Source organism: Perca flavescens, chromosome 6 (genome assembly GCF_004354835.1).
Source record: "Perca flavescens isolate YP-PL-M2 chromosome 6, PFLA_1.0, whole genome shotgun sequence".
NCBI lineage: Eukaryota > Metazoa > Chordata > Actinopteri > Perciformes > Percidae > Perca > Perca flavescens.
In genome coordinates, this window is record NC_041336.1 from 7,671,419 (window position 1) to 7,696,032 (window position 24,614).

Genomic DNA, 24,614 nt, shown 5'->3' on the forward strand with positions numbered 1-24,614 from the left:
CACTTGATTGTTGAGCCAGCTATGCAGAGAAGTCCACAAATTCAAAATGCCATGAATGGTTCAACAGTAAAGAGCTGCATCTTCTTCTGTGTGTTGATATGATGCCAACAAAAAAAAAAAGAAGCTTTTATTAACGTAAACATGGCTTTTCTGTGTTCCTACATCCACAAATCAACATTACTGACACATATGTTCGTGTACAGGCCGATTCCCCCGTACACAGAATTTAAAGTGCGTTTCCTCTCATCATCGGAGTTTCACGTTAACGAGCTGAATCCATTATTCTCGTAAAACCAATACTGTGACAGTGGTTATTATATTGCTGCCATCACCTTGCAACACGTAATTTTGACTAGGAATTTAATTTTCCCAAGGTCCTGTATGTACTGAATTACTTTAAAGGACCAGCAAGCTTTTGCAGATGCAAAACGGCCTCCTTTCCCCTGTCTGACCAGAGTCCCAGGATCAGAGGAACCGAGGTGACGGACGTGTCGGGACAGCTCAAAGAAAACACTGTGTCAGTCGGTAGGCGCCTGCTTTCTGGTATACAATTATTACCATAAGAAATATAATCCAAAATGCCAACCATAAGGTGCAAATTATAAAGACTGGAGTGAGAGTTTGTGGGTTTTTACCTCACTTTTTGGTTATTCTGTTGTTGTTTTATCATGAAACGACTTTGAGAGAACATCAGAAACAATTCAAATGGACAAAACACACCAGAGACAGGCTGATGCTGCTGTGTTGACTTTTTAAAACTGTTCATTCAGGAGATGTCTTGAAAATAAAAAAATAAAAAAGGCTTTTAAAGAGGAGGGGGGGGGGGGGGGGAACCAGAGCTAGAGGAGGGGTAGGACCATCGACAAAGGTTTAGGTTGGTGTTAGAAGTCTGACAGGCCCAAAGCTGGAAGGGGGTTGATGGGAGGAGAGGATTGGGGGGGGGGGGGGGTGCGGGAGGTTGAGCGTGGAGTTATAGAACCTTCTGGAGGATGGCGTTGGGCACCTCCAGAGTCTCGTCCTTCACCAGGACGATGTCATAAGAGTCCAGATATTTGTCCAGCCGCTCCTCCACCTGCAGGGGGAGACCGGGAGGAAACTTGTCAGCAGCGGCTTCACAGTTCATGTCATCAATCTCCAAGCAGCCACAGCTAGCAGCTTTTAAAGGACAATTCCGGCGCAAAATGAACCTAGGGGTTAATAACACATGGGTACAGAGTCGACCGTCCTCCGGGATCTGTTGAACGACGAACCACGAACGCCGTGTAACCAGTAACCAGTAGCATAGCTCAAGCACGGCATTCGTGGTTCGACTGGTCGGTCTTTCTAAACTATCTTTTTAAATAAACTGTCTGTACACTTACAAAGTTCTCAATGCTTCGGTTTACATGTAGGCACCCTCATTATGCTACCGTGGAAGTGTGGTGCTATTTTGAGCCTTGTTAGTGGTGTTTAGTGGTGTAGAAATAGCGATTTCTTTTATCTTTCTTGTGGCCCGACGACTAGCGTTACAAGCTAATTAGCAGTTTGCGCTAAAACTGGTCACATTCGATTAGCATGAAAACAGATCCCAGAGAACGGTCGACTCGGTACCCATGTATACGGTAATTAACCCCTAGGTTCATTTTGCGCCGGAATTGTCCTTTAATGGTAACGTAGATTCGCTGTGTTCCGGACACTTTCGACGCATTAAGCACAGTAAAAGTCCCATAAAATATCAATGCGTGGAAAGATAACGCCTGATTGGTTTACCGGTCTCTGGGGGCAGTTCTTACACACATACTACAGTTTGATTGACACATTTTGGGCAAATCATTCGGAAAGAAATCTTCAAAATTATTATTATAATAACTTTAGCTTTTGTTATAAATGGTCTGTGTTTGACTGCTCAATGTTCCATACTTATGCTTATTGCTGGCAATTCATATCTCATTATTATATCTCATCCTTCCATAAGAATATAGAGCAGTTTTGATGTTGTCTCATGTTATAATGCTCCACGACAGGTTTCATCTGTTACATAGTGAATATTAAACTATGAGCTAAACTTTAAAAGAAAAAAATGTGCAAATCGAATCGTAATCGCAATATTTGGCAGAAAAATCGCAATTAGACTCTTCTTTTGCCTATATTCTAAAAGCCATCAACCAGGACACGTGTACAGTCAGAGTGAAGGATTTTCATCACATAATATTCACAAATAACCCTTTTTAAAATCGTTTCAAACTCATCCTGGAAGTCGCAGAATTTAGCTGTGAAACAAAGGAGAATGTGCAATTTCATCAAGGCGCATGAGTGCAAAATGCAAAAAAAAGATGAATAGATGGGATGTCAATCCCATCTATTCATTTAATTTATTTAAGAACTATCTATCTTAGAAAACTGACACAGCAATTGCACTGTAGTCTTATTATAAAATGAAATTATGTAACCTGTAAACTTTCCATTTCCTGCCAGAGAAACTAACAAGTAAACTATGCTTTGATGATTAGTTGGTATTAATAGGAGTGATTCTCTTCTTTCAGACCCAGTTGAGGTTTACATTTTGGCAAAAGTGAGGGCTCGTCCGGGATTTGAACCCGGGACCTCTCGCACCCTAAGCGAGAATCATGCCCCTAGACCAACGAGCCACATTTGTGTTTCTTTTGCCGACGGATTTTGGATTTACAAGCTGCCACGTTGGCCAAACTTCTGTCTTCTCTCAGTAACTGTTCTCATATTTCATCAGATACACTTCTTGCAACCGAGTGCCATCTGCAGGACATTTATAGTACTGCAGCCAAAACCATGTGCCAAAACTCCAACTGTGTGTTACAAGTTTCCCATGGAAATTTCATGCTGTTTTACACAGTCTATGTTCCCATCCAAACAGAATGGCGGTTGGTGTAACATCACTGCTCTTCAGCCTTGTGTATGCACACATCATCATCTCTGCAATTACTTCAAATATCGGTAAAAGAACTACAAATACAAACACATTTTTTTGAAGTCCTAGTACCTCATTTTGTACATTGTATTCTTGGGACCTTCTCATTTGGCCTCAACTAAAATTCCAGACAGAAATATTTGACTATTTCAATTTCCTATTCTGTTGGTATTTTCTATTTGTACTGTTTATATTTGATATTTCTGTTTGTCTGTGATTTAACTGTCATACTGAGAGCTGCTAAACTGTGTTTCGAGGTTGATAACAATGACAAAGAGCTATTCTATCTATTCTATTCTATAGACAATGCACAATATCATCAAGATGCATCAAGTGCAAAACCCAAATAAATCTGATCAGAAGCAGACAAACTCAACAGGAAAGGTTAACGGAAAACGTCAAATTAGTTTAATTCCCTGCTGTTCGATACTTCCGTGTACAGCTCAAACATCTCCTCCCTCCCTGACCATCAGTTTATGGATTATTTCTAAGAATGTGAACTCAATTAACTAAATGTTTAAAGTGCTCATATTATGCTTTTTGGCTTTTCCCCTTTCCTTTATAGTGTCACATATCGTTTTGTGCACGTTATAAGTTTATAAAGTGAAAAAGTCCAAAGTCCACCCCAAAGGGACTTACCACAAACGTACGTCACTTTGTAACACACGTTATAATGCTTGACTAGCTGCTAGCATTGCAGGCCTTCATACTCTGCTTCTGACTGGCTAGTAGTCCTTACCTAGGTACTGTCAGGGCACGCCCTCATACTCTGCTTCTGACTGGCTAGTAGTCCTTACCTAGCTACTGTCAGGGCACGCCCTCATACTCTGCTTCTGACTGGCTAGTAGTCCTTACCTAGGTACTGTTAGGGCACTCCCTCATACTCTGCTTCTGACTGGCTAGTAGTCCTTACCTAGCTACTGTCAGGGCACGCCCTCATACTCTGCTTCTGACTGGCTAGTAGTCCTTACCTAGCTACTGTCAGGGCACGCCCTCATACTCTGCTTCTGACTGGCTAGTAGTCCTTACCTAGGTACTGTCAGGCACGCCCTCATACTCTGCTTCTGACTGGCTAGTAGTCCTTACCTAGCTACTGTCAGGGCACGCCCTCATACTCTGCTTCTGACTGGCTAGTAGTCCTTACCTAGCTACTGTCAGGGCACGCCCTCATACTCTGCTTCTGACTGGCTAGTAGTCCTTACCTAGCTACTGTCAGGGCACGCCCTCATACTCTGCTTCTGACTGGCTAGTAGTCCTTACCTAGCTACTGTCAGGGCATGCCCTCATACTCTGCTTCTGACTGGCTAGTAGTCCTTACCTAGCTACCGTGCATGTGCGACTCCCAACAAAGATGGGACGGAAGTGAGATGCCTCACTCTGTAGCTAAAACGGAGAGCTCAACACACAGGGTGAAAAGAGGAGCTGCAGCAATGTGCAGTACAACAAATATAAATGTAAACCTATTCTGATATAACCTCTAAATACAACTGTGAATCTGAAAACGTCTTGGCCGCCCGTACCTTGTCGTTGAGGAAGCCGATCTTGAGGATGTTCTCCACGTTGGGCGCGCCGTCGGCCATGCTGAGGTCCCCCAGCGAGTCCCCCAATAGAACGATGTTGGAGTAGTCCTTCACCTGTTTGAAGTAGTCCGTGTTCCGCAGGGCGCCGTCGTGTTTGTTGTACACGTGGATGAGCTCGCCTTTGAAACCCTTCAGGACGCCCTGTGAGATGTGGAGCAGATCCAGCCAGCGTGGTGAGACATTGTTCGAGCTGTGTTCGAAACCCACTCACTCACGCACTATTCCCTATATAGGGCGCTATTTTAACGATCACAGCGAAAATTCGAACACCACTAAAAAATGGCGAACACACTGTAGTGCATTATTTCTGTGATAGGGGACGGTTTCCAACACAGCAACAGTGTGTGTTCAGTTTATACGGGGCCAGACGGAATCTGCAGATAAGGAATTCTCCAGAAAGCAGAAAAAACAGTCAGCTAAATTCTGTGGATTTTCATTCTGGAGGACTGCTGAAAACTTTAAAAAAAACAATAAGTCGGCAGATTGCGTTTGGGCCTGGACAAGGTTGAGCTGTAACACAAGCAGAAGAACAGATGTGTCGGTCTTTTTTTTTTCTGCGGGACTCACGTTTTCGTCAAAGTCCATGAAGTTGGACACCACTTTGACGTTGGGGTGGTAGACTCCGGCCTGGTGGAGGATTTCCTCCAGGACGTCGCCCAGGCCAGCCGAGAAGATGAAGACGGGCACATTGTGCTGCTGCAGGCGGTCAAAGAACTGCTCATAGCCTTCCCTGAAACCAGGCAGACACAGAGAGGGACACCTCGGTGAGAGACAGCAGCTATTCTTCAGGCAAACGGGGTATCAACAGTGAAATTAGTGGCAAATCTGATATCTTATTTTATATCATTCTGTAATAACTTTCAATGAGTTACAGATAGTTTATACTTTAAGGCAGTGGTTCTCAAGCTTTTTTCAATAATGTTCCCCCTTTTAACAGACTTTTTAAGCCACGTACCCCCTAACCAGCACAAATAATTTTTGGTAGAAAAAAAAAAAAAAAAAGTCTCTATAAAGAAGAACAATACAGCGATGTCAGCAATACATTTACTAAACAACAGCCTTGTACCTGGAAATCCTTTAAATGCTAATGGAAAAAAACGACAAAACCTAGGAAAAAGACGGTAGAAAGAAGGAAGTAAGGCAAGAATAGGTCGAAAATAGTAAAAAAAACTTCTAAAAAAGCTAAGTAGAAAGAAGGAAGGTAACACCAGGGCGACAAACTTTGAAAAAAAAGAGACAAAAACTTAGAAGAAAAAAAAGACAGTAAAAAAAGTAAGGAAAAAAAGCAAGAATAGGTCAAAACAAGCAACAAAACCTTCAAAAAAAAAAAAAAAAGGTGACAAACTTCAAAAAAAGTGACAAACTTGGAGAGAAAAAAAAGACAGTAGAAGTAACTACAGCCTTGTAACTGAAAAACATTTAGCAAAAAATGTCACGGACCCTGTGCAGTCCTCTATAGTACCCCTAGGGGGACACGTACCCCCATTTGAGAAACCCTGCTGCAAGGTATGCTACAATCTGCCACTTCACTCTCTTCTGGACATGGGCTGTGCAATGTGAAGGCTTTTCTTTGTCCATATCAAACATAGGTTCATTTGCATACTAAATTAAAAAGGGACAGTTCACCCCAAAATCTTACCTGTAGCTATTCATCAGTCTAGATTGTTGACCCCGGTTACTCAAGCTAATCCACAGACCTGATTGTGAGCAGTTTCATGTGGGAACTATTTTCTTTCTACCATACTTCCTTCATGAACTCCTCACAACCAGGTCTGTGGATCATCTTGAGTAACTGGGTCATCATTTCTGGAGAGAGACTTTGCTGTTGAGTTTTCCCCAAATGGGTTTTTTCGGCGCTTTGAGCACAAACAAGCAGAGTGCCATCTTAGTTCCGTTGTATTGGAGAGAAGGCAGACATCTCTAACGCTGGGCAACTCACACTAAAACTATCTAGACTGATAAATGGCACTACAGGTAAGAGTTCAAATATGTATTATTGATTTTGGGGTGAACTGTCCCTTTAACACCTATAAAATGAGCATTTTGTTCATTAATAGAAAGTAAGTGCAAATAAAGAAAGGTTCATTTATTTGCATTATTTGGGGGGGTTTGGCTCGAGGTTTAAATCCCTTTAAATATACAAACACATATTAAAACAGCATCAGAAAACATTTAGCTCCAGGTGTTGTTTTAAAACAGCCCTGAGGATCCACTGAGCCCCCGACCTTCTCACTCAATTGTGGCCTTTCGAGATAAGACTAGAAAGGCCAAAGGCTGGACCCATAATGCAACAGTAAACTGCAGTAACCCCATAGTGTTAAGAGAGTCCAGGCGAGCGTTGAGGGACAAGTACCTGAGTGCAGCGTCAGACTCTCTCACCATCTCTGGCAGTTTGTCTTTCTCTATCCGCTGCTCCACAAGCAGCGTGTGAGACTTGAAATACCTGCAAAAACACACACACACACACACACACACACACACACACACACACACACACACACACACACACACACACACACACACACACACACACACACACACACACACACACACACACACACACACACAGTTTAGCTAAACCGTGTATACCTCAGCAGAAAAGTATATTCTGCCGGTTGTAACAAGAGCCCGACCGATGTATCGGTGCGGCCGATATTATCGGCAGATATGAGGCATTTTCCAAACTATTGGTATCGGCATTTATAATGGCCGATAAATGAATATTTAAAACATAAAATAAAAAAGGACGAAACCCCCCTCAACCATGTTCTGAGTGTTGGGTTTCATATCTTAAGTTTGTATTGTTATACATTTTATTTATCAGAACTTTAATATATTTTGATGTTCCTCTGTTCTGTGGGACAATAAAACAAACAAGTTTATTTTTAAACGCATTATCAATATTATTTTAGTGAGGACTCATAAAAAACTACAAATAACTAATGTTAGGGAAATCTGTTTATGTTTTGTTACGCGTTTTGTATCGATATCGGCCTTAAAAATCCTTTAATCAGTCGGGCTCTAGTTGTAACTTGTGAGCAGACGCACAACCACGACTGTGTGTGTTTGTTACACGCGTGCAGGTGTGTGTGCATGTGTCGTACCACTCCACCATGAATGGGTATTTCTCCTCCATGGTGAGATGAGGGTCGATCTCGATGGGGTAGTATTTATTCTTGAGCTGCAGCAGCTTCTGTCTGCACTCCTCGGACACCAGTCTGCAGTTCTCGATGATATCTGTACAAAGAAGGAGAATGACACCGTTAGGATCATTGAATATGATCACCCACTACTGGGCAATATTCAAATAATGTGCAATAACCCACACTGCATGTCACACTGTATATAAAACCTTTTTTTAAATTTCTTTTTATATATATGTATATACAGTCTCAGAACTTTGCACCACTAATTTTATTCCATGTTGTTGTATTTATTTTATGTACATATTGGCACTGGAAAATGAGTTGCTTTTAATCTCATTTCAATCTCATTGTAATCTCATGTGTATAGTGCCAATAAAAGGCATTCTACTCTATTGTTTCTGTTTCAAACAGGCAAGAAAAACCACATGGAAATTGGGAAATTGAGAACTTAAATTAAGACACTAAAGGAACGTCTCGTGTTGTGTTCTCGTTGTACTTACAGTGACACGACGGACAGCGCTTGCCGTTGATGGCGAACTTGCTCAACGTCATGTCGAAGTCTGTGATGATCTGCAACAGAGCCGGGAACATTTGGGTTACCAGAACCAGAGGAATACATTGATATTACGCCGGTCTATAAAATGTCAGAAATGTGAAGGAACTAGAAAATATTCTCATTGAATCTGAGAATCTTCACTTTTTTCATAAACATTTACTTAAAAGCGATTAGCAAAATGGTTGGTTATTAATTTAACATGTGACAACTAATCAATTAACCGTTGCAGCTCCACATACATGAATCGCACACACACTAAGTGTCCTCATGGGGAACCTAAAAGAGCGGGTGACATATAAGACCATACACACGCATATCATATACTTTTATTACAGCTGGAGAAAGGCCGAATGCTGAACTGCCATTGCTGCTGCATCTGAAAATGCTGCTTGGAATGTGCAAAAACACTAAGAAGCAAATTCCGTGTTTGTCTCTAGAAAAATGAGTCTACCTTTCCCAGGTAATGGGCTTCAGAAATTAACGAGAGGAGCCTTCAAAAAAGGTCCAGTGTGTAACGTGTTTAGTTGTTCATTATCTAAATCTATGTTGCCCGTTCCCCAACTTGTCCTTTTTCATGAATATTTACCACCACCATCAATTCCAAGTATTCCTATTGGCTTGAAATTTTACATTTGCGTTCGCATGAACTGGGGTAGACGCTCCATATTCATGCTCCATCTTGAAATACGTTAGCCGGTAAGGGACATACAGGACCTACTGCTCCGCCTTTCATGTTTTCGCGGTCACATGATAAACTCACAGGTGCTGCTAACGCTGCTAATGCGTATTGTAGCTTCCCAGCCCCGGCAAGTTTGAAGAAGGAAACATGGAGGACCACACGTATTCAAAATCCAAATTTCAAAACTTCTTCTTCCCCCAGAAAAAGAAAAAGGATATTGAAAAGAGCAAGAGACCGGCTTTTTGAAGCGTGAAGGCTACCGTAGCTGTAATACGTACTTTGAGCTGTGTGGTGCGAGAGAGTTGATTGCGATATATGATCTCAACGCTAGATGGGAGAAACTCCTGCACACTGGACCTTTAAAACACTGAACCTCCCTTAGAAGTAATTCCAGTTGCTAAGGGCTTTTGATCTTAAGTACCACTAGGTGGCGCTGTTTCACCAAAACACCGAATGGATAGGGTGCCATCAGGGCTTGGATGTTCTACCTGTAGTTTGGAAGCTCCTCCTTTGATGAGGCCACAGATGATCTGCTCCACCCTCTCGGGGTCCCTCATGTGGACCGTCGACTTTTCAAACTGAGGCATCTGGAGGGAGAGAGAAGTTATTATAGACCCATGTGGAAACATCCCTCTAGCGTAGACATAACAAACAGCGACACTGAAAAAAATACGGCGTGGAAGATATTTGATCGGCACTAACTTAGTCTCAAATTACCAGACCTTCCTTCACAGCGCTGCGGAGGAGGGTCTGGCTAGTCCACACAGCATTCCGGGATGGGAGAAAAACGTGCTCTGGTTTATTGGCATTTCTTTAAACCAATCACACAGCCTTGGGCGGCGCTAACCGGCGTACGGCGCAACGGCACCTCTGCAAAATAGCCTCGGGAAGGAACTTGTTTTGGTGGAACATGTGTACGTTCAAAAGTTGTTTCAGTCGTACAACAGAAAACTCAGAATGGACAGATAGTCTAGCTAGCTGTCTGGATTTACCCTGCAGAGATCTGAGGAGCAGCTAACCACAGTCCTCAGAAATCCACCGGAGTTTAGAACGCCAACACAAAAGAACCGGAAGGTAACGGACATCCGGCCGAAATGAAAGTCATCCAGGCGGAATTTCCGGGGCCACCGAAGCAATCCCAGAAGTGGAACGTTGTGGATATAGACTAGCACTTCTAGCTTAACAGATGCTTCTGCTTTAAGAGATTCCTGAAAGACTTTGGGGTCTAACAACAGCACTTTGACCCACGGGTCATCTTTGGTTAGAGCTCTGGTTTGAATCAGAGGAGGAGGAGGAGGACGACGACGACAGCAATGAAGAGGAGTTTGTGTGTTGACAACTAGGGTTGATTGGATTGTTTTGGATTGAGGTTAAATTTGTAGTATGTGTGAAAGTGTGTTTTGAGTGCTATGTAGGGCTGCAACTAACAATTATTTTCAGTGTCAATTAATCGGTTGATTTGTTTTTTCTCTCGATTAGTCGTTTGGTCTATAAATGTCAGAAGATGGTGAAAAAGCGTCTATCGGGGTTTCCCAAAAGCCCGAGACGACGTCCTCAAAATGTCTTGTTCTGTCCACAACTCAAAGACATTCAGTTTACTGTCACAGAGGAGAGAAGAGTATAGAACATATTCACATCTAAGAAGCTGGAATCAGAGGATTTTTACTTTTACTGATTAATCATCAAACTTTAATAGTTGACAACTAATCGATTAACTGATTATTCTTTGCAGCTCTAGTTTTACGAACTTAACTGATCATGTCAACCTGGAATTAATTACCTTTTTTCGTCAGCCTTCAGTGTTTCTGAACACTGTTCCCTGGTCCAAACACACAACACACACAACACACACACGGTGCTTCAGCAAAATGTCGTTTTTTTTTATGCAAAATGTTATAACGATATTTGCGTAAGCTTGAGCCTGCCAATATTTTGTTACATCTCATTTTCAAATGCAGACACTGATATAATATTTAACAAAAGCCAGAATGAAGTTATAGGATGATAAGAGGTGGACATTCAGAAGTGCTAGTTGATTTGATTTTGTTTGTCATGTTGCTTTTGATGAATTTTTTTTGTTAAGAGTGACAGATGTCTATCAACCTTTAGTATCTATCAATACATATATAGATAGATGTATCTACAGATATGAATATATAAAAGCAGCTCTTTCTGATGTGACAAAGTTGACAGGTGTGGGAGGGGCAACACACTAGCTGTGCATATAGTAGATGTACACTGCGCTGAATAACTGAAATATGAAATGTGAAATAACACACACACACACACACACACACACACACACACACACACACACACACACACACACACACACACACACACACACACACACACACACACACACACACACACACACACACACACACCTTCCCCCTTGTTACATAATCAGCATCAGACGTCGTAGCACCTCGTTAATCTCTCCGATCCTGCAGAAACATGAAGCGCCAGAACACAGGCCAAAAATAAAAACGTAGGTCTTCCAGCCTACTCTCTCATAAGCGTATCACTCACAAACAAACACACACTTATCTCAGCGTGCAAAGACCCAAAACAACTTCCCGAACTTCATTGTTGCCGAGTAAAGACGAAGAAAAAGTGCAGAAGAATAGTCTCATTCTTTTTTTTGCAGGGTGTTCCCTTTAGGGCAGTGGAATTCAAACTTTCTTTAGAAACATGAAATACTGCTTCACTATCAATAATTAAATACAACTGTACTGTAAAGACACTACATGTGATACTGCCAGATGTGCTGCATCACATTCCTTTCCCCAATGTAGTTTTTTTTTTTTAAACAGATGCTCTTTTTAGCGAACACAGGTTGCAACATTACAAATCTACCAGAAGTGCGAAGTTGGGAAAAAGCCTCCATTTCTGGATTAACATTACTAGCAGCAAATACTGAGGTCAAAGGTCAGATATCCCAATAACAGAACACTCAGGAGGATTTTGTTACCTTTTTTTTTGTTTTTTTTTTACAGTTACTATGAACCAAAAATGGCTACAGCCTGGAGTATGACCAGTTACATAAAAACACATCCGCACATACACAGTACACACATACACTAACTTACCGCGGGGCTGTTGTGTCAGCTTAAACAAGAATGTGAGGAAAAGATTGTGTGGCTGCAGAGGGCTTTTATAGCTACAGCGACAGTCAGGGAGGGAGGGAGGGGGCATCACCCAAAATGTATTAGACAACATAACCCCTCCCACTGTACTCAGAGGCTCAAACACACATACATTTACGGAAACAGTAAATACACAATGCCAATTTCAGCTGACCCATGTCAACACACTAAACACTCGCACTCTCTCACACACACACACACACACACACACACACACACACACACACACACACACACACACACACACACACACACAGAGAGAGAGAGTATAAAAAGCCATGGAATAGGGCCAGTGGAGGAAAAGTGACATTTGTAATCTATCCTTGGTTCAGTTATGTGACCTTTGACCCTTTGAAAAAGAAACCTTTAAAATCAATCAGAGAGGGTAGACTCGCTTTAGCACTACTACTGCTGAGTAGACACATTTTAACAGCCCCCCACCCCCCCCCCCCCACCAACACACACATGCAGAAAATAGCGTGACAGCGGACGGCAGGTCACGAGGGTCAAGGTTCAGTGTGAGCGTCAGGCAGTTGGGTCTTACAATGGTCAGTCACACATGACGAGCACGCAGCCAATGGACATCCCTCACACACACACACACACACACACACACACACACACACACACACACACACACACACACACACACACACACACACACACACACACACACACAATAATCAATAATCAATGGGGTGTTATCTTCTCAACGGTTTTAACTGACATCACATCACTCCAATCCTTCAGTTCACTGGCTCCATGTCTGTTTTAGAACAGATTTTTAGATATAAAACATGTCGGGGTCTAGCCCCCGACTATATCACAGAAATGCTGACCCCATACTGTACGAGCCTGTTCGCAACTTTAGGTCCTGGGGCGGGGCCCTTTTTAACCGTTCCAAAGTCAAGGCTCAAAACCAGTGGTGACCGTGCCTTCTCCATCAGGGCACCTCGGCTTAGGAACTACCTGCCCGAGGACATAAGTAGGGCTGGGTACCGAAATCAATATTAACATTATTAGATCTAGGTAGAAGCATGCTGCGTACTTATTGGCTCACTGACAAAATTTACTTTTTGGGTATTGAAATTTGGTACTGAATGATGAGGCATTTTTCAACACTCAATTCGGTTGGTGCCTAAAAAGTATCTAAGTTCGGTACTCAGCCCTGAGCGAGAATCGAGAGAAGCTTTAAAGTCATGCCACCCACCCCAAATCAAATCAGACTTAAACAAACATTTGGATATTCATTTTGTACATTGACCTCCTATTTCTCTATCAGCAGCTTGTCGTGCATTAAATGTAGTATTATCTGCTGCAAATAAAACCAAAAGCAGAATCTAATCGTAAACCTTATCTAACAGCTCAGGGCACATCGAATTCTGTCTCAACCCAAAACCTCGAGGTAAAGAGGCGTGAGGATAAAAAGGTTGTTTTGTTAAACTTGGGCAATGAGTTTGGAATGTGACAGCAAAGCTGGGTGGAGCTATCTGAACAATTTTTCTAAAAGCCTTATAAGTCATGTTTGAATTAGGGATAGACCGATTGTCGGGCCTGATTTCTGGCAGTTTGTAGATTATCTGCGTTAACATTTTATTTGCCTGATAACCAATAAAGTTAATTAATTAAAGCGCCCATATTATGAAAAAAAAAATTTTTCTGGGATTTTGAGTGTTATTTTGTGTCTCTGGTGCTTCCTCACGCATACAAACTTGGAAAAAAAAACATCCATGCTGCTTGTAGTGAGAAACAGGTTTCTGAATGTGTCCTGCCTTCAGTCTCTGGGTGAGCTGGTCAAAACCGGCAGGGCTGTCTACGTCATCAGCCGAAACATTTGGTGTATGCTAACCACTTTAGCCAATACCACATCAGCTATCTGTTTCTCCAACTTCATTCAGTACAAGGCAGGATTAGCCAGGAGACTTCTTTTAAACGAGGGCGCACTTCCAACTTTGCATGGAATACCTGCAGACGAGGGACATGTAAGTAGTTCTATACAATTTATTTGGTAGATTAGGGTGAACTTGTGTGTATTGTGTGTAAACTTGTGTGTGTTGTACAGTACTAGCTTCTAGCTAGTAGTTCTTACCTAGCTACTGCGCATGTGCGACTCCCAACAAAGATGGGACATAGTGTGATGCCTCACTCTGTAGCTAAAACAGAGAGCTTAACACACAGGGTAAAAAGAGGAACTGCAGCAATGTGCAGTACAACAAATATATGGTGTTTTTTGAAAATTAAACCATGTAAACCTATTCTGGTACAACCTCTAAATACAATTATGAACCTGAAAATGTGCATAATATGGGCACTTTAAAAAATATTTGCTACTTTGGCTCAGCTACAGCTCTGTGTGTGTCCCTCTGCTCCGGTTTCTCTCACCACTGAGTCTGACTTAATGTCCCGCCCACAACACTATCGGACTCTCTTTTACTGGGTATTATGTTGAAAGTTTCTAATTTATTAAATAATTGCTTAAAGCATTTGAACACAGTTTTGTGTTGGAGTGTGTAACATTCCAAAATCTTAATTTTGAATTAAAGATTTTCATTTTCTCTGTAAATGCATATCGGTTCCAAAATATTGGTTATCGGTTTCAGTACCTACTAATAATCTGTATTGATATCAGCCTTGAAAAACCAGTATTGGTCGATCCTTAGTTTGCGAAACACACTCGCACAGAAAATGTTATCAGTCCGATAGACTTTTTCCAACAGCTGTAATATTGCCGGTCCAGCATTCTCCCAGCACTATTTTGGAAATCCCACCTGATCTACACAAGCCTGAGCAAAGGTAACGGATAGGTTCATGCTGCTGTGACCCAGCCTTGGCCTGTTGGGGTCAAAGGTCATCAAGACAAAGTGCAGAGACCCTGTAAGTGTTTTCCCTATGTTTGTGGAAGACAAGAGCAGATATAATAGACACAATAGCTTAAAGACAAAACAAAAAACAAAGTCCACTATCATTAAAGGAACACGCCGACTTATTGGGAATTTAGCTTATTCACCGTAACCCCCAGAGTTAGACAAGTCGATACATATCCTTCTCATCTCCGTGCGTGCTGAAACGCTGTCTGACGGCTCCAGCGGCATCAGGCCAGCACAGAACATGCAGGTGAATGGTTCCAGTAATCCTACTGCTCCGAATAAGTGACAAAATAACACCAACATGTTCCTATTTACATGTTGTGATTTATAGTCACAGCGTGTAAAAAAACCATGTAACATGAGACACAGCCGTCTTCTAACTGTAAACAAACCGGGAACTATATTCTCAGGCGGAAGAATATAGTACTTGGGCGGAGTGATATGCTCGCAGCAAGCCTGTCTGAGAATATAGTTCCCGGTTTGTTTACTGTTAGAAGATGGCTGTGTCTCATGTTACGTTGTTTTTTGTACACTGTGACTTACAAAATCACAACATGTTAATAGGAACATGTTGGCGTTATTTTGTCACTTTTGTCACAATTCGGAGCAGTAGGCTAGTTGGAACCAGTTACCTGCAGGATCTGTGCTAGGCTAAGCTAATGCTGGAACCGTCAGACAGCATTACAGCACGCACGGAGATGAGAAGGGTATGTATCAACTAACTCTGGGGGTTACGGTGAATAAGCGTGTTCCTTTAAGTCTGACAAAAGTAATTTAGTTACATTCATTCGGCTTAGGTGGTGACCAAACCAGATTGGGTGCTGCGCCTAATCCTCTGAGCCTCACCTTATCAGGTGGCAGGGTGCAGTGCATGAGCTGTGGAGACATTGCTGATCCCAGGACTGTTGTTGTACACCTCTGACAAACAACTGTACTCATACTGATAGTGTTGCAACTTGTGCTACCAAGACCCCTTTACTACAACTACTATATTTGCCATTAATGCCACTGCACTACTAGTCTTACCATTTCTACTAGTCTGTTACTAAAACATATACTGCTGATGTTACTGCTGCTATTGATACTACAGCAACTTTGACTATTTTCTCAACTTCTATACAACTGTTACTACTAGTCCTGATCTTCCTCCTTCTACTGCAACTTTTACTATGACTATTTTTACTTCTACAAAACGTTTGCTGCTAATGCAATTTCTTTTTTTCTCTCTCCACACCTATCCAAACAATAACCACCTTGAAAATGGGCGTTCCGGGCGAGTTCTGTGAACATGGTGTGATGTTAAGACATGCTTGAGAATTGTAAATGTACGAGACAGTGCCTGCTTTGCATCCCACAGTCTCTGGTGACCCCACCTATACACTAAAAACGGCTCTGCTTGTCATGGTGACAGCCATCTGTTGCTACTGATAAAGCAGCATGGCCACTGGCAGAAGCGTTGGTCACAGGGAGGCCCCCTAGGAAGTGCGCCAGGCTTTCAAGCAAATTGAACATAGTGGCCAAACAGTGGAATTGCAATTCCCAACTTGTCACCTGATGCCCTCAGGCCCAAAAAGGACTTTTCCCCATAGACTTACGTGCTGAAATAGACAACTGTAAGTCATTCGATTACATTTCTTTGAGCGTCACTACCCCAGACTCGTTTCACTATCAGAAGTTGAGCCATTCGGTCCAATAACATTTGGAAAGTCCAGAAGAGCTGCACGATTAAATCATTTAGCGGAGCGTTAAACTTAAAGTAGCCGGCTCAGAGGCCTCTATTCAACCTGCTCTATGGGCCGCACAGAGCAGGAGCAGCGCCGCTCAGCTGGGTAATTTTTGGCTCCATGATGGATTCACGCGCCACTGAGCAACTCTCATAGGAACGAACGGGGCTCCGCCTCAAACGCTGCATCCAGTTCTTATTATACAGCCATGGCTGGTCACTGCAGGAAGAGGCTGGCCCGCTCGGAGTTCAGGTTATTCTTGCCCAATAAAACTCTAATTTATTTTCGTTGCAATTCCCTCAAATACATCACTATCTAGGACTCTCTTCTTGTTGATCGCTGACTTAAGAAATGCCAATACTAGATACCGTTCTGAGATGAGAGCTTTGGGTAAAATTTCACTTACTTTTTAATTGCACATGAGAGTTTTGTCAACAGTTAGTGGCAAATAATGTTTATGTACAAATTATGCCAAACCCTAATCAACTTTCTAAAATAAGAGAATAACAAATACATTCCTTCTTCTGTGAATGATCAGGGAAACCAAACAGCACTGAGTTGTCATTTTGCCTTTGTCATTTTTTCATTTAAACTTATTAATCAAAGTCAGCATCAGCTGCAGTACACTTTGGGTGTGGTATTTTATATCAGCCATAACTGGTTTCTACCACACCCTTACATGGGTTTCATATTTCTTCAATGCTTAGGCTTTTTTAGGGGGCGGGTGCAGGGGATATCCCCCTCAATATTTACAAGAGGTAGATTTGTCCCCCTGAAAAAGTTTAAAAAATAACCGTCCAGGACACTCAGAACAATAACTGTGTCTACTTTGCAACACGAGGGGGTTAAAGAACACAACAAGAGGGTGAATAATAAAAGACATGATTTATGGGGTTTTATAGATTCAAACTTTGGAGCTTATGGCTTTACCAATGTGTCATTCTCTAACGGATTTTTTTGTTGAGATATATATATATGTATATATATATATATATATATATATATATATATGTATGTAAATACAAACACTTTTGGGGTTAGAAAAGCTTTAAGTTTGCTGTCTGTGGTGGCCAGGTTGGTTCAGTGGGTAGAGCAGACACACATATACATGAAGGCATATGCCTCGACACAGAGGTCCAGGGTTCGAATCCAACCTGTGACAATTTCCTGCATGTCTCCCCCCCCCTCCCCTTTCTCACCTAGCTGTCTGCTGGCGGAAAAGCCCAAAAAAATAATCTTTAAAATAAATAAGTTTGCCATCTGTGTTTTGAAAAGACCTTTCTGGTAGTATTAAGAGTCTCATTCAAGCCCAAGGATTTTAAGATACTCTGCTGTACAGATGGATGGATTTATTAGCAATAGCATGGACAAAGGTTTGTGATGGTAAAAAGCAGGCCAGCTGTAAACAACCCCTCCCCCTCCCCCAATGGTTTTGGGAATGAAAAAAACAATGCGGTTTGTTTTTCTGTGGCAGTCAATCAGTAGAGGAATGAATGTCCCTGTAAAACTCCAACACAGGACAGAAAATGAAGGCCTAACTGAGTTGTCGTGTGCTTTTAGACTGCTGGGGTTTCGGGGCGGATGTTTGTGCTTCTGCAGCGCCGGGCATCATCAAAAGCAGATGGTCAACAGAGGTTTCCACGCTGAAGGTCGGACAGGAAACGAGAAAAACGGTTTTCAATCCAGAAGCCACATTGGCTACTTACATCCCAAAACACATCCTCTGGTGTCGTTCTTAAACACAAGGCTGGATTTGCAAAAGAGCAAAGCGAACAAAGGGGGGACGGCTGCCTCGGAGCTTGTTTGCCATGTTATTGTAGTCCATTTAATTCCAGAGACTTTGACTACATCTCTGGTGGCCTGCAGAAAGCCATGAACGCGCATCTATCCAAATTACTTCAGCCTGGCTCGACCTAGTCGCTCCTCCTCAGCGGCTTGGCCTTCGTGAAACGCACCAAGCCAGGATGCACAGATCAGACTAAGTCAAGCCTTGCTTTATCCTGGATTTATAAATTCTACTTTTGCAATACCCCCCTGAAGAGCTTCCCTGGATCTTCCCCTGCTCACTTTGATGTGTATATTTAGATGTCAGCTCACGGTTTGACTCAGTTGCTCACAGTTAAAACACATACACATAACTCAACACATAGTGAGGCCAACACGATCACAAATCAACTCCAAGCTGCATCACAAAGGGCCCGGTTACACATCCTATCTCTGACCCTCCCATCAGAGATTACAGGGCATGGCCTCTCAGGTTAATTTCTAACTTCTATTTCACACACTGGCAGTAAAAAGTGTCCGTTCCTAAATCAACAATGAAACAACCAGAATGTAAAGCGGTCAAAAGGTCACAGTGTCGTCAAACCTGCAATGATGGACTGAAATGCTAAACGTGAACAAAAAGCTGTGTTGTGTACGGTTTGCTTTGACGCAAACCAGACATACGGCTGGAACACCCAGCCCCACACTTTAGACTGTTGGGAGTCAGCCGATGCCGATAAAAAGCACACTTACTGTACAATGACATAATGAGAGGAGGTTACCTGCCAGGGAAATTATAAGCAATGAAAATGATAAATGCTAAGTCTGCAGCCACAGCATCTGACTGCTGTGGTGGCCACTTTGAAATCTGGTTGTACAGTTTCTACTGTAAGTGATGAAATGTGAAAAGTGGCAGCTGAATTTGAGGGACCACCTTTTCAGGTAAACAAGCTTTGGGAGTGTTTGTGTGTCTGTTAGACAGCACATACAGATATGCCCTTCTATGGGTGGAGCCAAATAACTCAGACATGAGTCACTATACATTCCAGTAGATATACAGTACATAGAAAACAAAAAGTCTAAATATCTTCTGTAATGGGAAAATTACATTTAAGCACAATTCCTTATATTTTTATGTTTAATTCATACTTTACTTCTCTTACAAATGCTGAAAGAGTTTATCTCATTTCCCACATGCAGATTTTGATTCTAACTTTGTGAGACACCCAGTCTGGAACATTATGTGAGCACTGTTAGCCTGAACCGATAAAGGTACAAGGTCACCCTAAAACTATCTCTAGTTTTCCCATGCCAGTTAAGATGTAACGGGGGGGTGAAAGTCGTACAGGGAGGAGGAGGTGAGATGACTCCAAGATGTCTCTTGTATTTCTCTGATTGTCTTCACGTGTATCAGATTGCCTGTCGAAATTGTAGCGTCATACTAAGCCAAGTGCGTGTGTGCTGTCACTCTGAAGATGCATAAAAGCCTGGTGTTCTGTTCACTCATTGGAGAAACTGACTCCACACTGGGCCTTTTGTGAAATCATGTTGATCCTATATTTGCAAATATATCTTTAATAAAATACAAAAACCCAACTTGGTTCTAGTCTCAGACTGTCTTATTTGTTTCAATTTACTAAACTCTGAAAACTCTTCCCCCTGCTGCAAAGGAAACTTCCACTACACTTCTATAGCCTAAAAATAAAAAAATAAAAAGTTTAATATCCATGCACCACATAAAAGAAACTATGTTGTGAAAAGATGTATATTAAACCTATTTGTCTTTGTTGAACTACATATATCCTCATATAGGCATTTGAGTGACTGTGTTTAAGTTGAAAAGAAATGAAATAATTGCCTTTATAAAGTCGTTATGCATTATTTATTAACTATAGGCCAAATATAATCAAGAAAAGTCACAAAATGCTCGTGGAAAATTCTAATGGTTATATGTCCTGTGTGTAGGCCTGTAACAAATATTACATCATTGTCTAATCACAATTATTTTACATAATCGCCGTTTTCTTCATTTAACTGCAATTAATTGTTAAGATTAGTCCTAAGGGGTACATGTGTTGATGGTAATAGTCAATTTTATGTTCATTTAAGAAAACAATGCAATGTTTAATGATAATAAACAGGCTTGGTTTACTTCCTAGGCTGTGTACCTGTGTTATTCCATTATCTGGGTCACATGACAGTGATATGACCAACAGATGTAGCCTGGGATTCATTCAAAACTTGCTTTTGCTTGAAAAAAAGCAACACATTAATAAATATGTTTTAATTTGGACTGAAAGAGACAATTATTTTGTTAATCACAATTATTTCTGAGACAATTAGTTGTACAGTAAAAGTTTGGAATTGTTACAGCTCTACCTGTGTGCACAGGTTCAAACACCAGATATATATACACACACTTGAAAAAACTAGATTCAGTGAACTTGACATTTTGTAAGTAATTTAAAAAGGTAGGAATAAAGTTGTTTTCACCTTTTTTTCTACCCATACAGAAAAAACGTAAATAAATATACATCTACGAACGCGTATAGAAATGTTTCTAAAAACTAACAAAAATGGCAGATGCCATACAAGAAACAACGAAGATACTAGAGATGCTGCGATACCGATACTAGTATCGGTATCGGCTCCGTTACTGCCTAAAACGCTGGTATCGGAAGTATTAGAGTTTATGCACCGATCCGATACCACGTAATAAAGCCCTAAAGAAAATCTACGTTAAAGTAGTTTATTTATGTTCTTTTTCCGTTATAACTGACTGTCAAACTGGAGAATAAAAGGAAGTTCTGTGGCATTCATTGTTTGTGTTTGTTCATGTTTCACAAAGAGTTTCACCTGAGCCAGACCGACAACAAAGATAGAAATAATATCACATCCATACAGGGATAGTAGTATACAGCTGTTAAAACATAATGAAATATATGAAGCACTGGTACTGGATCAGTACTCGGTATCGGCCGATACGCAAGTTCAGGTATCGGAATCGGGAAGCAAATTGGTATTGGGCCATCTCTAATTTTTATTATTACTGACAATTATACTTGAATCACAGACATATGGTACTTTCCTCTAGTATGTCTTATTGGTCTGCAGTTTGTGTGAATGTGTTAAGTTTGTGCAGAAGGCTGATTCCTGTCGGACAGGTTAGAAAGTGGGACCGAGTGTGTTTGTGCTGCCGCAGCTTGAATAACCTCCATGCTGCCTGCTCGACAACAGCAGCAGCAGGACGAAGCTGTGTCCAGGACCAGGACAGTGGACGCGCTTTAGAGATGGTCACTAACACAGAGGCTCGGCTGTCTAAACGTTCTGCTGCTCTTTCTGTTGGAGAAGAGCAAACTGATGACCTCTAAAAAACAGCTGCTGTTTTTAAAAGAACACCCGCGCATGCGTAGAGCGTCATGCAACTCCACTACAGTCAAGTCACCAAAAATAACAGTGTCAAAATTTCCGGACGTGATTTTCAGAATAGAGGCGAACACGTGCTGCAATGTGCTGTGGGTGTTGCATGGGTCAAAATATTAAAAACAGCAATACCTATGTATGTAATGCTTTACTTACTATTTTACTCTTTGTAGATCCCATTTTGAACAACTTGTGGTATATATATACACACACACACACAATTCGATTTCTGATTGTACCATCCGAAGTGCAGATGCTCACATAGCCTGCCTCATGGCACAATATACAATAACATGTGAAAATTATGAGCAAAGTTTAGAATGCCCCAGAATACATTACTACTACTATATATTGCGCCTGTGGTTAAAATTGAAAGTGGTCCTAATGTTTTATGCTCTCAACAGCCTCGTTAAGACTCGTTAAGTGACAAAAAGGTGCGCGCATTTATTTTGAAGGTAAAACTCCCCTACTTCCTGTTTCTTATCTTTTCTGCCCCTGGTCGTCTTGACGCAGCACGAGTTAACTCACCATTTCTATGATCCTGGTTTTCTTGCCCGCTCGCTTCTTCTTGGCGACGATGTACTGGGCCAGAACCACGCCGCCGAACAGGGCACAGACGCTGGCGCTGGCCGCGGCTCCGACCTTCACCACGGCCGTCCTGTCCATGAAGGGTCCGCTGTTATTCCACTGACCGGTCGCCGCCCCGAGTCCACACCACACTCTTGCTGCCTTCTGTCAAAAGGCGCCTTCCTACTGGTGCATACCCGCGGACAAAGATCCTCTATGCTGAATGCGAACAGTCACTCTGTTATTATTTGGTGACCAGCCTCCAGCGTAATATCTCGATGTTTGAAAAACATTACACAGCCAGGCAGAAAACAAAGCCAAAATATTGTCAACATATTATGCTTATTTTACCATACCATTTAACCATAAAATAAAAAAAAAACTTTCCATTAAATTAACGTTATTTTAAGCATTTGTAACGTTACTTAGCAACAACATATAGATAGCTAAGCTGGCAAACTTGTGAGGGAGGCTAAGATTAAAGCGTATGGCATTATTAAAGTCCGAATCTTTCTGGACGTAGCTATGTAAGGGTTAATGTAGAGCGAGGCGGTTGTTATAGCGAATACAACCCCGACAGGGTGATCAGGACACATGGCTACTTACCAAATAAATCAATAATTTGACTAATAACTTGACAAAATATTGATTTAAATGGGAGTTTATTGATTTAAATACGATTGTATTGTTTCCACTAGAGAAAATAGTCCGTTCCGTCTCTACGGTTGGAATCCTGCGTCCATAGTAACGTAAAAACTCTGTAATGCAATCCTTCGTCTATTAGCTACTCAACACCACCTTACGGGCTGTGGTAATAGCCGTATATTTTATGGGGTGCTGCCGTGGTGGACAAATGACCCAGCTGCTGTTTTAATCACTGCAGGAATTGACACATTAGCTGAAGCGTTGTAGTGAGATATCGGGCTATCGGCTGCTCTAATTTACATTAAACTGAACATTTCTGTTGACGGTGAAGTGAGACACGGTGAATGGCTTCTTTGGGAATATTTATGTGGACGTTTATGTCCTCATTCATCTCGTTTCCTTTTTGCAGAGCCGCTGCATGTTGACACACCTGTAAGTTAACGTTAAACAAGTTGCAATGTAAGCTAACTAATTAGCGTTGTTGTCCCTACGGCTGTTACTGCGTAGCTATCGATCATAGACGGTATAGAAAGATACTAGCGATAGACGCTCATCAGATCTGCTGTCATTGTTTGAATTGGAGGACAGAAGTTGCTCCACGTTTCCCCACTTTTTGCCACAGCTGATTATCCGGACTTCTTTCAGCGGATTGATTGATAGCTGTCCTCCAGAGTGAACAGAACTGCGTCCATTGCAACGCTCTGCTTTTGCATGGCAACGGTGTGTTATCCTTAGCAGCGGTCTGTTATCAAGAATTCAAGAATTAGAATTCAACCAAGCCATGTAATAAATTCAAATTAAACTCACATTGTTACCTCTAACCTTGGAGCTATTTTTATGTAGTTAAAGTTTTAAAAACGACAGTGAGCTCCTTCTCTTACCTTTCTCCATTCTCTTCCCCCTATTTCACTGTAAAGTTGAAAATAAAGCAAGGAAGTGTCAAAATAAAAGACATTAATAGCATACAAGTTAATTAATGAAAATACACAAATTCATAGTAACATTTTGAGTCATTAAAAAAAAAAACATCCACACACTAATGATCTAATTTCAAGCTATCTGACTGCACCCTCTCAGAAGACACTTTTGGTGTCCCTTTTAGTACCTCACTGTAGCCTACATCTTATGGCTAGGCTAACATTTAAGCAGGCAATTGTCTATTTACACATCGAAAATGAGTAAATAACACACATTATATTTGAGTATGCTGGTGTAGTGGAAGTTTCCTTTGCAGCAGGGGAAGAGTTTTCAAAGTTTAGTAACGTGAAACAAATAAGACAGTCTGAGACTAAAACCAAGTTGGGTTTTTGTATGTTATTAAAGATATATATTAGGGCTGTCAAAATTAACGCGTTAATTTTTGCGTTAATTTTTTAATATTTAACTCGTTAAAAAAAATTAACGAAATTAACGCAGCTGTGTTTGTTTACTTCATGTGGCGGCTGAGAAACGTAATACGTCTACATAACAGCAGGCGGCGCTACTCTATGTTGTTGCCCAAGTAATGAAAACCGGCAGCTGATTGGACAAACGTGTCACATGGGTTTGTTTTCTCCAGAAATCCAAAGCCAGACTGTCATGGCGGCCGTTC

The 24,614-nt window shown here is 41.5% G+C and overlaps 1 protein-coding gene and 1 non-coding gene across 3 annotated transcripts; both read right to left on the bottom strand.

Annotated features, from left to right (window-relative positions):
• Positions 1-91: 91 nt before the first annotated feature.
• On the bottom strand, positions 92-22,953 carry nt5c3a (5'-nucleotidase, cytosolic IIIA). 2 transcript variants are annotated; one of them, XM_028581410.1, is made up of 8 exons: positions 22,340-22,953; positions 9,373-9,471; positions 8,150-8,219; positions 7,608-7,740; positions 6,857-6,946; positions 5,071-5,233; positions 4,444-4,644; positions 92-1,072 (listed from the first exon to the last, which is right to left on the bottom strand). In XM_028581410.1, exons 1-8 carry the CDS (start codon positions 22,475-22,477, stop codon positions 971-973), a joined length of 996 nt encoding a protein of 331 aa, XP_028437211.1. In that variant the 5' UTR covers positions 22,478-22,953; the 3' UTR covers positions 92-970. The 2 variants fall into 2 exon arrangements, with proteins under 2 accessions (XP_028437211.1, XP_028437213.1); XM_028581412.1 differs by lacking the exon at positions 22,340-22,953 and adding an exon at positions 11,977-12,047.
• On the bottom strand, positions 2,556-2,627 carry trnap-agg (transfer RNA proline (anticodon AGG)). Its single transcript has one exon. It is a non-coding gene; the product is annotated as a tRNA-Pro (tRNA).
• Positions 22,954-24,614: the final 1,661 nt, after the last annotated feature.